The sequence below is a fragment of the Channa argus genome, chromosome 10 (genome assembly GCF_033026475.1).
Source record: "Channa argus isolate prfri chromosome 10, Channa argus male v1.0, whole genome shotgun sequence".
Classification (NCBI taxonomy): domain Eukaryota; kingdom Metazoa; phylum Chordata; class Actinopteri; order Anabantiformes; family Channidae; genus Channa; species Channa argus.
The window spans coordinates 15904064-15915854 of record NC_090206.1 but is presented as its reverse complement, the minus strand read 5'-3'; the positions used below and the strand labels follow the sequence as shown (position 1 = coordinate 15915854).

At 38.5% G+C, this 11791-nt stretch overlaps 2 protein-coding genes across 2 annotated transcripts; both read right to left on the bottom strand.

Annotated features, from left to right (window-relative positions):
- Positions 1-42: 42 nt before the first annotated feature.
- LOC137134545 (uncharacterized) lies at positions 43-5746 on the bottom strand. Its single transcript, XM_067519468.1, has 6 exons — positions 5742-5746; positions 5477-5581; positions 3706-3834; positions 3005-3071; positions 2765-2872; positions 43-1775 (listed from the first exon to the last, which is right to left on the bottom strand). The coding sequence occupies exons 1-6, from the start codon at positions 5744-5746 to the stop codon at positions 1137-1139; spliced, it is 1053 nt and encodes a 350-aa protein (XP_067375569.1). The 3' UTR covers positions 43-1136.
- On the bottom strand, positions 4972-10273 carry LOC137134666 (uncharacterized). The gene is made up of 2 exons (XM_067519639.1): positions 7900-10273; positions 4972-7729 (listed from the first exon to the last, which is right to left on the bottom strand). Exons 1-2 carry the CDS (start codon positions 7998-8000, stop codon positions 6109-6111), a joined length of 1722 nt encoding a protein of 573 aa, XP_067375740.1. The 5' UTR covers positions 8001-10273; the 3' UTR covers positions 4972-6108.
- Between the last annotated feature and the right edge of the window lie 1518 nt (positions 10274-11791).

The window sequence follows — 11791 nt, the reverse complement described above, 5'->3', positions numbered from 1 at the left end:
AAAAGTTAAATCACAAATAATCTGTATGTTGCATTGATTTAATGTGATTATTTTTATTGGTGGAACAGTTACATATTGGAGCGACTAACAGCATCCAGCGTGTTGGTGCAGAAAATATAGTACTCTGACGGAAAAGGAAAACAATACAGATTAAAATAACATGTTGCTGCTGGAGTGCAGTACATCGCAGTACATTATCATAATGCCTCAGCATAATTACAACTTTCGAGTCTTAACTATATATCTCATTTCACACATATATCACATCATATTATTTCATAAATAAAGGGTTATTCATTTAGGCTAATTATATACGTTTATACAGTATATGCCCAGTAACATACATTCTACAATTTACAGATCTGTGGAGAGGCCTCTGTTACTGAAATAATAATTATAATAACTGTCTGCTGACCTCAGACAGTATAATTCAGAATTAACAGAATTCCTCGATCTCTTCTACATTTAATAGCCTGTCTTTTGTTCTATCGATACATCTAAAAACTAACTGTTGCTGCTAAGTCCATTGCTCAAATGAATAACTATAATCTAAAATTAGACTTTTTTTATGTGAGTGATGTTTGTTATCCAAGCCAATAATAGATGTGATTTAATTTTAATCTCTACTCAATATTTACTATACTTCACAATTAGGGTTTTATGTGATCAATATCCTTTGTGTAATCTAGGAGAAAATGACAAGGTCACATTTGGGACATAGAAATAAAGCAAACTGTAAAATTAAATGTCTTCTATCACAGTATGTTCAATTCTTTAAATATTTGATAGTTAAAACATTTTAAATTCATGTGTTCTGTTTTATCTGTTTTATTGATACAACTAGTGCATGCTAAAAAATATTTCTGGGCATGTAAAACCTTGTACTGTGCCTCCAACTTTGGCATTGTTCATGCTTTGACATTATGCAAAAACACTTCTTCTCCATGGATTCTGGTTTATGAAATCTTTTCAACAACCCAAAAATATCCTAAAAGGACACTGTAGTTAAGCAGAAAATTATTATTATTATTATTTGAATCTTGTATAAGCAATGTTTTATATTATAGGAATGACATTATAAACATACTGTATATTTCAAACCACTAAAATGCCAATAAATATTGGCATTGGCATTTTTATTTTACCACTTTGCCTGCTTTTTCTGCTCCTTCTGCCCACTCCTGCCCACCCTGCTGCTCCTTCCCACCTCCCACCTCCTTACGGGCCTGCAGTTGCTGCATAAAGTTATCCAGGATCTGCTGGGCTGAAATGGAGGTCACATTCAAAACATCCTGGTCCAAAAGTGTCACCTTTACCCCTCCCTTCCTGCCCTGGCTTTCGTCACCCACATGGGCCTGCTGGTGGTGTGGAGAGGTGTCAGTGTGGGTTGTGCCCAGGAGAGGCTGCTGTTGGCTTTGGGAGTAGTGGGGTTGTGGTCTAACAGCATAACTGGCAGCCATTTTGTTACAAATAGCAGTGCTGATGTCAGCTACAGAGAAAGGTGGGCTGTGGCTCGGCTCATCCTGGCCTGAGAGACAGGCTTCATTTCCTGTTGTCGGCCCCCCCTGCTTAAATGGCACAAAGGCTGTTACCCTTTGCAGACCTGCATCTGTTTTAGTCAACCAATCATCTGTTGCTTTCCCAAGTTTAGGTTGGCTGTCTCCATGTGCAGAGAGGGCAAAATGGTTGATTGGAGCAGAGGTTGACAGAAGCGTCTGTATGGCCTCAGCTGAGTGAAAGTGCTTCTCCAGTAACTCCTTTATTAAGCACGGCACCTGGAGTTGAGACATCAAATACAAAATATAAAACAAAAAAATAAGTTGAATAAGTGGAAAAGAAAAGGACTACCATATGTTTCTGGAGGGTTTCTATAAACACCCTGCTCAAACGTAGTTCATTTGTGAGTAACTCAACTGTTATATAATTCTTATTTAACCTCCAGTGTGACTTTAAGAGGTGGGATGCACACATGCTCATACTCCAGTTTTTGTTTTTTCAGTATTTCAGTATTTTGTTCAGAGGCAAAGACATTGTTGAATTTTCTTAACAAAGAGCAGGGACAGCGCTTTCACAGTGTCCCAATCCCCTTTGGAGAAGGTTTTAAGTATGTAAGTATATACACACCGTTACATAAAAAAATAGCTAAAATTCCATGTGTACTTTCACAACACAGTACTTCACACAATGCTACGACCAAAAGAAATTGGCTGTTCATAGCTCAAACAGATAATATAAATTAAACTAATTTTTGGAAAACAAAAGGTACTTAAATTACTAAAATCAATCTAAAATCAGTGTCTGTGGAGTTTTAAAATGTCATTGTGCATGTGCAATATCAAACAGGGACACAGGGTTAATTTATCTCATAATGTTAAATGTCCACTTTTAAAAAAGCCATTATTAAAAAGTCTCCACAATAACGTAGATTAACTGTCTCCGTACACTGATCTGGCATAACAGTATGACCACCTGTGCAATTTATTGGAATCCAATACTGTGGCTCTGCCATGAATTCCGTTTTTCAACATAATTAATTTTAAATAGCATGGCCAAAACATTAGAGACACCTCTTCATATGATCCTTTATGAGCTCAGCAATAAACACATAGTGGAATTATCACCTTTTGAACTGTTTCAACCTAAAAAAGAAATTTTAACCTTGTAAAAGTAGAAGTCATGTAGACTTAATTTCGGTCATAATGGTCTGCCTGATCGGTGTATGTGGAAGTGTGTATGAATGTCCAGTAGATGGCGGAGTGCTCACATTGATGTTCTCCAGGGCAGCGATGGTCCTGTGGGCGTCCTCCAACTCTGAACTGAGCTGAGACACACGGTTTAGTAGATACTTCCTTTCACTACTTAGGCTCTCTGACTGCACACAAACGTACCAGAACAAGGAATAAAATTACATGAGAAATAAAAGGAGCAAATGATTTGTGTGAATTGGGAATGCAGTAAGTCAGGTAGATGACAAGATTTATTAATGCAATGAAAGTTTTCCCACCGCTATATGCAGGTGTTCCCCCAGCAGGTTGTTGGCCTGTTTGGTCCCAGTGTGAGTCTCTAAAAGACTGTAACAACACAAAAAGATAGAAACAAGATACTTTGGAGTCCTTATACAAAAAGCAGAAAGAGCTTTTAATTTCCCTTTCACTGTAGGTCCTTGTGAGGGGTTAAAGTCAGTTGTTTGTCATGGCAAATGGGAACCACAAACTCTGCTAATGAACATGTAACAACTGACACCAGACCAGAGCCAAATGTAAAGAGACTTTTCATTCCAGTTGCTCCAGTCTGTTGCAGAATGTGCAGCATGTGGCTGGCCAGCAGTTGTTTGGTGATAAATACAGACCTGAGGTTGGGTCATGACAGGACACAGCCTGCTGTGTGGAAATGAACAGAATGCTTTAAGCCCTCTGTCCATTGGTCAAGGAAAATGGCGAAATGTAGAACAAGTACATTCCATTGATTGATTAATCTATAGGAAATGTTATGTAAAACCATATGTTAACTTGATGGATTTTTATTGAATACCAGTGGCTTTGTAGTCAATGTGTGTTCTCTCATTCAGAGGCATGTTATCCCTTGTCTATGGTTTCATTCCATACAAGAGAGAGATCTTTACTACCTTTTTATCTGTGCATACAACCTAAAGGGTGGAAGCAATGTTAATATGTCATTTAGCTTGTTTTGTTTATAATCCCACACCTTTTATACTTCTCCTTGACATGACTGAGCTCATCCCTGGTCCTCTGCAACTCCGCCTCCAGGCTCTCAATGCAAACCACCGTCTGCAGCAAGTTCTGGTGAAGATCTGCATTCTCATCCTGCAGTGCACTGAACACAGAGGGAAGATTTGTAGCAAAATATACTTGACTGCCTTCATCCAATAGTCTGACAGGTTTTGCTGAGATTTTAGACTAGAAAAATTATTTTTAAAGTGTACATTTTCATGGAGTCACATATTATGTCATGTGGATGTCAAGCTTTTTAAAGCTAAAATTAATATATCTTGTAAATCTCAGGCAAAAACAAAGATGGATGTCAACAACATTGAGCTATAGATTTTTGCCATCGTTATTATGTATGTTTTTCAAACTAAAAATACTTGCCTCTTATACAGTTGCATTTGCAAACGAAATACAAAGTTATAATAAAGAATAGAAGAAAATATCAGTGCATGAGTATTGTGTAGCAGAATGAATGCCATTTTTTGGCATAAAAACTAAGATTTAATTGTTTAACAGATGATGTTCTTTTGGATTTGTGGATATGCTTATTACTAAAAACACAAGATAAATAAATGGGTCTCTCACCTCTTCCTGTTTAAACAGGAATGAACGAGAGAGGATGTTCATTAGTGCGATCAATAAGCATCGGTCCACCACAAGAGAGACAGAGAAAAAAGCTGTGCTAAAATGTGAGGTAGGCACACAGAATGTATACTTACTGAAGATGGTCTGCATCACACTGTTTGTCCTAGAAAAGAAATTAATGGAGGAAAAGAGAAAAGTGAATAATGCTCATGAGAGACAGGAGACATTAGAATATGATACAGGTCAAGTCTGGACAGTTTTGTCTTCCAGCAATTGGAAATGAAAACAATAAGCAGCTTTTTCAGAATTTGAGGGTGTCTACATTGACATTCTCTTAGCTGTGTAAACACTCCTTTACTCCTGTACTCCTGTTAAATTCCAATAGTTTGGAGAAGATCCAACACAATGAAAACATCCCTGCCCCAACACACACTGTAGATATTTTAGCATACATACTGCAGCTTTCCAACAAAGCCACTGAAAAGAGAAATGTTAATACATAACTAAAATGCTGATTTGAGCAGGGAGATACAGTCAGTGATAGCAATTTGTGTTTGTTTTGCCGGGGTGAAAAGCACTGATACGTACAGTACAATAAACAGTAAGAATAATGACATCACATTCATTAATCTGGTCTTTTATTTTTTACACAAACATGACTACAGCCAGAATGGATCATGAATTCATACCATGCTTAGGACATGAGAAATTAATAAACTATTGAGTTATGCTAGTCCTGGGGCCAGAAATGGAGTGTAACATAATCAATAAGTGCTACTCTAACCAGGATTGCCCCTCTTCTACAGTATGTTGTATGATTATGTATGTGCATATATATGTGTGTGACTTCACTGAGCCTTAACTCGATCAGACAAACTAAGTACAATCAGCAGCAACACAGAAATTGGTAATATTATGTAATGTGTATATTTATTAGTACATAAGTGCATGTGCCTGAGCAGACTCTTACATAAGAGCAATGTGATACAAGCTCTTATCAAACCAACTCTTCTCATTTAGCACAGTATTGGCTGCTCGTTTGAGCCAATGTGAGACATTTGTTCTAGGGTATGTGTGATGTAGGTTGTTACTCTATTAGCCTACATTGTCAATTCACAGAACATCCAGCAGCTCAGGTCATAAAAAAGTTTAAAATCTAGTACCAAAGAAGCACAGAACTATCATCTGCTGCATTGCTGAAGAATGACTCAGCTTGCAGTGCATCACTTGACACTTCCCACACACCCTGTGACTCAGCTACATTGCCTCTGCAAGAGAGGAGCAACATTTTTTTTGTTAGGCTCATCCAGTTCTTTCTATGCTGTGAATGTTTCTTTCATTGTAGTCTTTTATCTTCAGGAGCTATTTCACTCTGTTTTTACAATTAGACTCATGAGTCATCCATTGCACCAAGTTTCTTTTTCTTGCCTCATGATAAGTCTGTGATACAGGATGTAGAGTTTGTAATAGTAACTATTACTAATGTTGCTATTTTGCTGCTAGTTTGTGTTGATTGAACATTTTAAACAATAAAACTGCTATTTCAAAGGATCATAACACAATTGAATTCATTTCTTTTTCACAAATGCCTCATTTGGATGCGGGTAGTGTTTTAATCCAATGGCTTTCCCATAGATTTGTTCACAGGGATCGATTAATATCTTAGTTTAATTACAAAAATATTGAATATTAAATACGACTTGCTGAGATAAATTGTTTACCACATAATTCACATGTCACTTCCAAGGACTTATTTTCCCGTGGGCTTTAAGGGTGAATTTCAACTATTTTATTTTTAATATTGACATGAACTCACCCTATGTTGTTTAGAGTGCCCACTGTGGTGTGAATGGTGGTGACCGCTCTGCTTTGAACTGTGACTGGTAACTGCAGAGACTGTGTCTATTGTTCTGGATGAATCAGATTTTGAATATGAAGACTCTGGTCTGAGGCTTGGTCCTGCAACCTGGGCTGTGGGTATAGGTGAACTATTAGGCCCTCGCCGCCTAGAGACTGGCTGCTCCTGCTCGGGAAGGTGCTGAGGGAAGTGCTGGGTATGTGTACTGGGGGAGATGGTGGACTGCTGTTGTCTGTGGTGCCATTGTTTGGGCTGATTGAGTTCAGGGCTGGTGCAGGTGCCATCAGTGAGGTGAGAGCCCCATCTGTCTCCTGACAAAGAGGCTCCAGTGGGCGAGGGTCTCCTGTCCCTATGGCTTCTTTCATGATTATTGTGGATGTGGGGGTAGTGTTGAAGCAAGGGGCTGCCGTGGTGGTTCCTAGCTGTGTGTGGGATAAGTTTGTCAGGGTTTGAGCAGTCTGAGTGCTTCCGTGAGCTGCTGCAAGCTCTTTTCTCCTGTTTATTGGGCTTTTTCAAATACTGCTCCTTCTCCTCCCAAGAGTTCTGCCTGTTCTTCTTGGGTGGAAGCTGGGGCTTGACTGGGCCAGGTGTTTCAGGGGCAGTGGTTGGTGTCTTCTCAGACGTTTTATTATTTTTCATACCCAGGTTGGTGAGATCACATGGACTTATAACCTGTTTTGTTATCTCATCCAGAAAAGCTGAAAATTGTAACTTTCCCTGCACAATTTTTGTCTTAGCTTGCTCTATCTCAGTTTGAGTAATCCCTTTCTCTTTCTGTCCACTCAGGTCTTGTCCTTTAGAAACTCTCGGCGACAGCACCTCCATTGACTTAGCCTTACGAATGTCATTTTGAGGATTCTTATTCTTGAGGATTCCCTTGCTGGGTAGCTGGCTGGATGACACTGCTCTCTTGGGGCCACTGGAGACCCCCAGCAGAATGTCCTCCCCACTAAGAGCCAGGCCTCGGTTCAGACTAGCTGTCTTATACAAAGGCACATAGTTCTTGTGTGGTACTGTGGATCGTTCTCCTCCGAGATCATTTTCATGACCCTGCAGGAGGCCTTCCTCACTTCTGCTGTGACCTCGGTCAAGATCAAAAAAAGCACGCTTTCCATTCGGTTGTGTATCTTTATGTGTTTCACTACAAACACTGCCTTTTTTGCGATGTTTGATGGCAGCAAAGATGGGGGACTCACTAGTGTAGTCTTCTCTGCAACCTCTGCGTACATCTGGGATGTTGGAGCAGGACAGTGAATGCGGTATCTGCTCAGCACGATGAAGAGAGAAGGTATCATTTGCGCTCACCTCTGTGTACCATGAAGAAGATAAAGAGGAAGAAGAGGATGAAGAAAGGGAAGAAGACGAGGCCATAGAGAGAGTTATGGGGGTGTAGTGGTTATAAAGTATCCCATTCTCTTTGCCAGGGTGAAATTGTTGTGTTTGATGATGTCGGTGGGCACTGTGTTGAGGGCTGCTATAGAGATAACAACCACGTTGGTGGTTACCACACTCATGGCTTTCATCTGTATTTCTGTCTGTGTCATCAAGTATTTTGTACCTACAACAAGAAGTAATTGTGCACACTTAACAACAAGAAGGATCTGTATATTGGATTGATAACAACTTCTAGATGGTTTAAATTCTTTTCACTAGAATGAAACATTTCTGAATGTAAACAACTTAAAAAATAAACATGTAAATATAGCAGATTGGAAGTTACCATCCTACCTGTGGGGCTGTGGTCCTTGGTGATGGTAGTGCAGGTGTGTTCTCTGCTGCATCTCATCCACAGCAGAAGGGCAGTGAACAGGCTTAAAATATTTCTCCATCACTTGTATCTTCCCTGGTAATAGTCTATCAATGCTGTTCCGGTCCACTACAAAATGGGCCCTGATGGAGATTCGTGATGGTTGTTAATTTGTTGCTAAGTTGTTTCCTTTCACTAATTTCTTTCTGATGTTCTTCCTCTCTGTTAGACTATAAACTGTATGTCTATGTCTGCTGGAAAAATCCTAAATACAGGCCAAAAAATAACCTACTGCTTTCATCAGTCATTGTGACCACAAAAAATGTACACCATAGAGTTAGTAAATAGCAATAGTAATAAAATAAAATTTTAAGCTAGCTAATAAGAAGATTAATTCTGAACAAGTCTGCTAAAAAGGAAATATCTCTGGATACCCAGTTTCAGCAAAGTATTCAGCATTTGGATTGGTGAATTTGTCTCTTGCTGTGTCTGGCCACAGAATAACCGAGCAGCAGCTCGCAGGAGTGACGGTGGCTTTATTTTTGCACCGTGCCTTGTGCCTGATGTAACAACTGGATGCTATTGAACCAAATGAAAGAGCATGACCTTTGTCCTGATGCAGGAGACAATCGATCTCAGCCCTGCAGCAAAGGATGTATAACAGGGTTTATTTAATCCACTGTAGCTGTATAATGTGCAAAAATTGGTTTTGCACATGTTTGTGATGGCTCATGTTTCAATCTCATGTCCATATCATATAATGATGTTTGACATTTAAGGTTTGTTTTTACTGTTATTTTTTCTATTACACAAAATAGATATACAGATTGTATGACTGAGTGATAAAAGGTGTTTTCATCTAATGATATACGGATATCAGGTGCTTCTCAGATCAAGGAGAAACATGATCAAAAAAGGAAAGTCATTTTTGTTGCTTTTACTGGTGCAAACATTCTGGGCTAACGTTTCGGTTCCTATGTGACTGTGACGTTTGTTGAAAGTTAGTGCAGATTTCTGCAGTAGAAGCAGCAATTCTGTCAGTGGGCTCTAGACTTTTCCTTTGTTTCCATCATTGTCATTATTTGAGAAGAAAACCTTATGTTGCATTAGAGTTTTCAAACATTTATCTGTCAGTGTTATTAAAACAAATTGTTAGGTATTTAATATCCTGGATATCCTTAATATCCTGGTCTTAATTTGCGTGTTTTTTTGTTTTTGTTTTTGGTATTGGTTAATTAACAATTTAGTAAAAAACAAAACAAAACATGCTTCATCATGATCAATGCTGCAATCTGAAATGACTTTTACATACACACATCTGAGAAGACTCATCCACAGAAGATGGTTTTGCTGTATTTTAGAATTTCACATTCACAGCTCCCCCACTGATGCAGCTGTCCTCTCCTATTCCATTTCTAATTATAATAATAATTTGTAATTCTTTGCAAACTTCATAATCAATGTCCTAACGACGTTGATTAGGAAGAAATTTACATCAGCATTTTGAGCTGCCTTGGTCAAGTAAATCTCTTTGTATGGCATGCTTTCCACATGAAAGACAAAGGGCCTCTTTTTAAGCTCCCCTCTGGCACCGACTACATCCTGTTCAACAACCATGAGAGAAATCAATTCATTAAGCTTAGGATGTGATGACACTCTTTCAGAGGACAACTTCACACCGGGGTGTTGCTGATCAATGGCAAAGGGCTATTGTAAGCAAATTGTTACATAAGGGAGGCTGCCCAGACTTGTTCAGGTTAGTGTAATCAAAGCTGAAAAACAGGTCTGCAGATCAAAACAAAATGGGATAGGGAGATTTCATGATGCTGGGAGGGGACGTGACAAAAGGCACGTTTCCATGCGCCCTCTGCTGGTGAACAGAAGTAACACCTAGTTGGGTGCTGGTAATTTTCCACCCTGCCACAGCAACACTGACTGAATCTGGATCTTTCTGGATAATTCTACTTTCATCACGTACACACTTTAAGCCATATTGTTATGCATCATGAAGTTATTGTCGAGTTTGATAACAGTCCAGATTAACACAATGAATTGTAAATGAAGTAAATGTAAAAAGAGATACTGATAGAACATTCTACCCCAAGATACACTTTTCGAAAAAAAGAAAACCAGTACATGTATCCGCAGCTTTTACAGCGACAAAGAACTTGTCAAAAAACGTTTAAAGGCCATCTAAATTAAAGAAGATGAGCTGGCTATTTTTCTATTGTGAGTCCATCACAAACAGCATAACGTTGCAGTAAGAGATAAGTAGATCCGGCCATACAACCACATTCTAGTTTGATCCGGTTTGTAAGACCATGTTACACACAAAAAATATACCTCCGCGCAGTCTTGTGTGTGACTTTTGCTTTTGTTACTGCCAGTAAAATGTGTCGAAAACGTTCCTTGTGTTGTCATTTAAGCAAATGTTTATGTTCCCTGCTATTTCTAAATAATAACTAGCAATCTTAATAAACATAGATAGTGTTATCTCCTTTGTCGTGTTAAATGATTCCAGACCTTATACATATACATATATTGGGCTGTTAATAATATATATTGACATATATGATTGATTTATTAACCTTGGTTATTTGAACTTGATGTTACGAGCAAGATATTTTGTCGCATAGAATTGGGACTACTTTATCATCGGATGAATATCAGCTGTAACTACAGCCGCCTCACCAAAACAGTATAAATGGCCCCATCGACGCCATTTCAACTCACACTGCTACGACACGAGTTCCGGGTAGAGAGAGGTGCAGCAGGTTAAGCCGTTCTCGGTTTTTTAAAATCTACTTTATTTAATGCTTTGAAATTTAAGAATTGAGATGTGTAGGTTTATCCTACGTAGCGTTACGTAGTGTTTTAATTTAATTTGCTTTGAGTAAAACGAGCATTTTCGGCCATATCTCAAAGGCAAATGGCATAAATATCAAGATATGCAGTAACGTTGTTCTTTTTGAACAGCATGTTTTATCTTCTAGACTTTTTGATTATTGGGTCTCAGAAGACATTTAAATAAAATTCACCCTTTTAACCGAAAGAAAACTCGGATTTTTTTTTTTTTTTTTTTTTGGTTGAATCGTAAAAAATCTTAACGTTTTGCTAGAACGTCTTTAACGGCGCAGTATTAGACAGGAAATAATTAAGAAAACTCGTAATCAGGCTGTAAGTGTTTACCATGATGTGTTTTGTAAAGAACTTTATCGACGTGACCGTTTTTTTTTTCCATATTGGCCACGGTAGAAGGCTCAAGATGGCTGCCGTGACGTAGAAATAACATTTGGCTATTGGCTGATTCGAATGCCGCGATTACGTGGCCATCTTATTTCGGTGACGTAACTGAGCAAAGATAGAAAGGGAGTTGTCAGGGTTTGGCATCGGTAAGGCAAGGCTCACAGCTGTCCTTATAGACTGAAAACAATTTTTTTTTTTTAAGGTTTAGGCTATTTTCACAGTAACTGCAAATACACGAAGTAGCATTTAAGGGTATCAGTTTATCCTTATATAGTGAGGCAAGACTGTTAAGTAGCAAAGCTAAACAAGACAGTGAGAATCCTCTGTAGAGTAGTTGATTTTTGAATAACAAAAGCAGTAATGTAAAAAGTAAGCATGGTTCTAAATCTTCAAAAAAAAGTACCTGTTGGCTTTAGGCAACTTACGTTAAGTCTTAACTGCTCAAAGAAGCAGCTTTTAAACAATCAAGCTTATCAAAGCTGTAGCTCAAGAATCACAGGCTCAGCTGATTTTTAGTTTTTTTTTTTTTTTTTAGTTTTTTGGTGTGTGTGGGGTTGTTGGTGAGAGGAAATGGACTGAGTTATTGAGGGAGGAATGGACTTAGTTATCAAATGAAGATCGCAGGAC

Coding starts and splice junctions, on each gene's coding strand:
- LOC137134545 (XM_067519468.1), bottom strand. Junction 3,835..5,476: donor GATAGTTCTGTGCTTCTTTG/GTACTAGATTTT, acceptor CTCTGTGTTCAG/TGCACTGCAGGATGAGAATG. Junction 1,776..2,764: donor CTGCCCTGGAGAACATCAAT/GTGAGCACTCCG, acceptor TCTCAACTCCAG/GTGCCGTGCTTAATAAAGGA.
- LOC137134666 (XM_067519639.1), bottom strand. CDS start 8,000: ATGGAGAAATATTTTAAGCCTGTTCACTGCCCTTCTGCTGTGGATGAG. Junction 7,730..7,899: donor CAAGGACCACAGCCCCACAG/GTAGGATGGTAA, acceptor TTCTTGTTGTAG/GTACAAAATACTTGATGACA.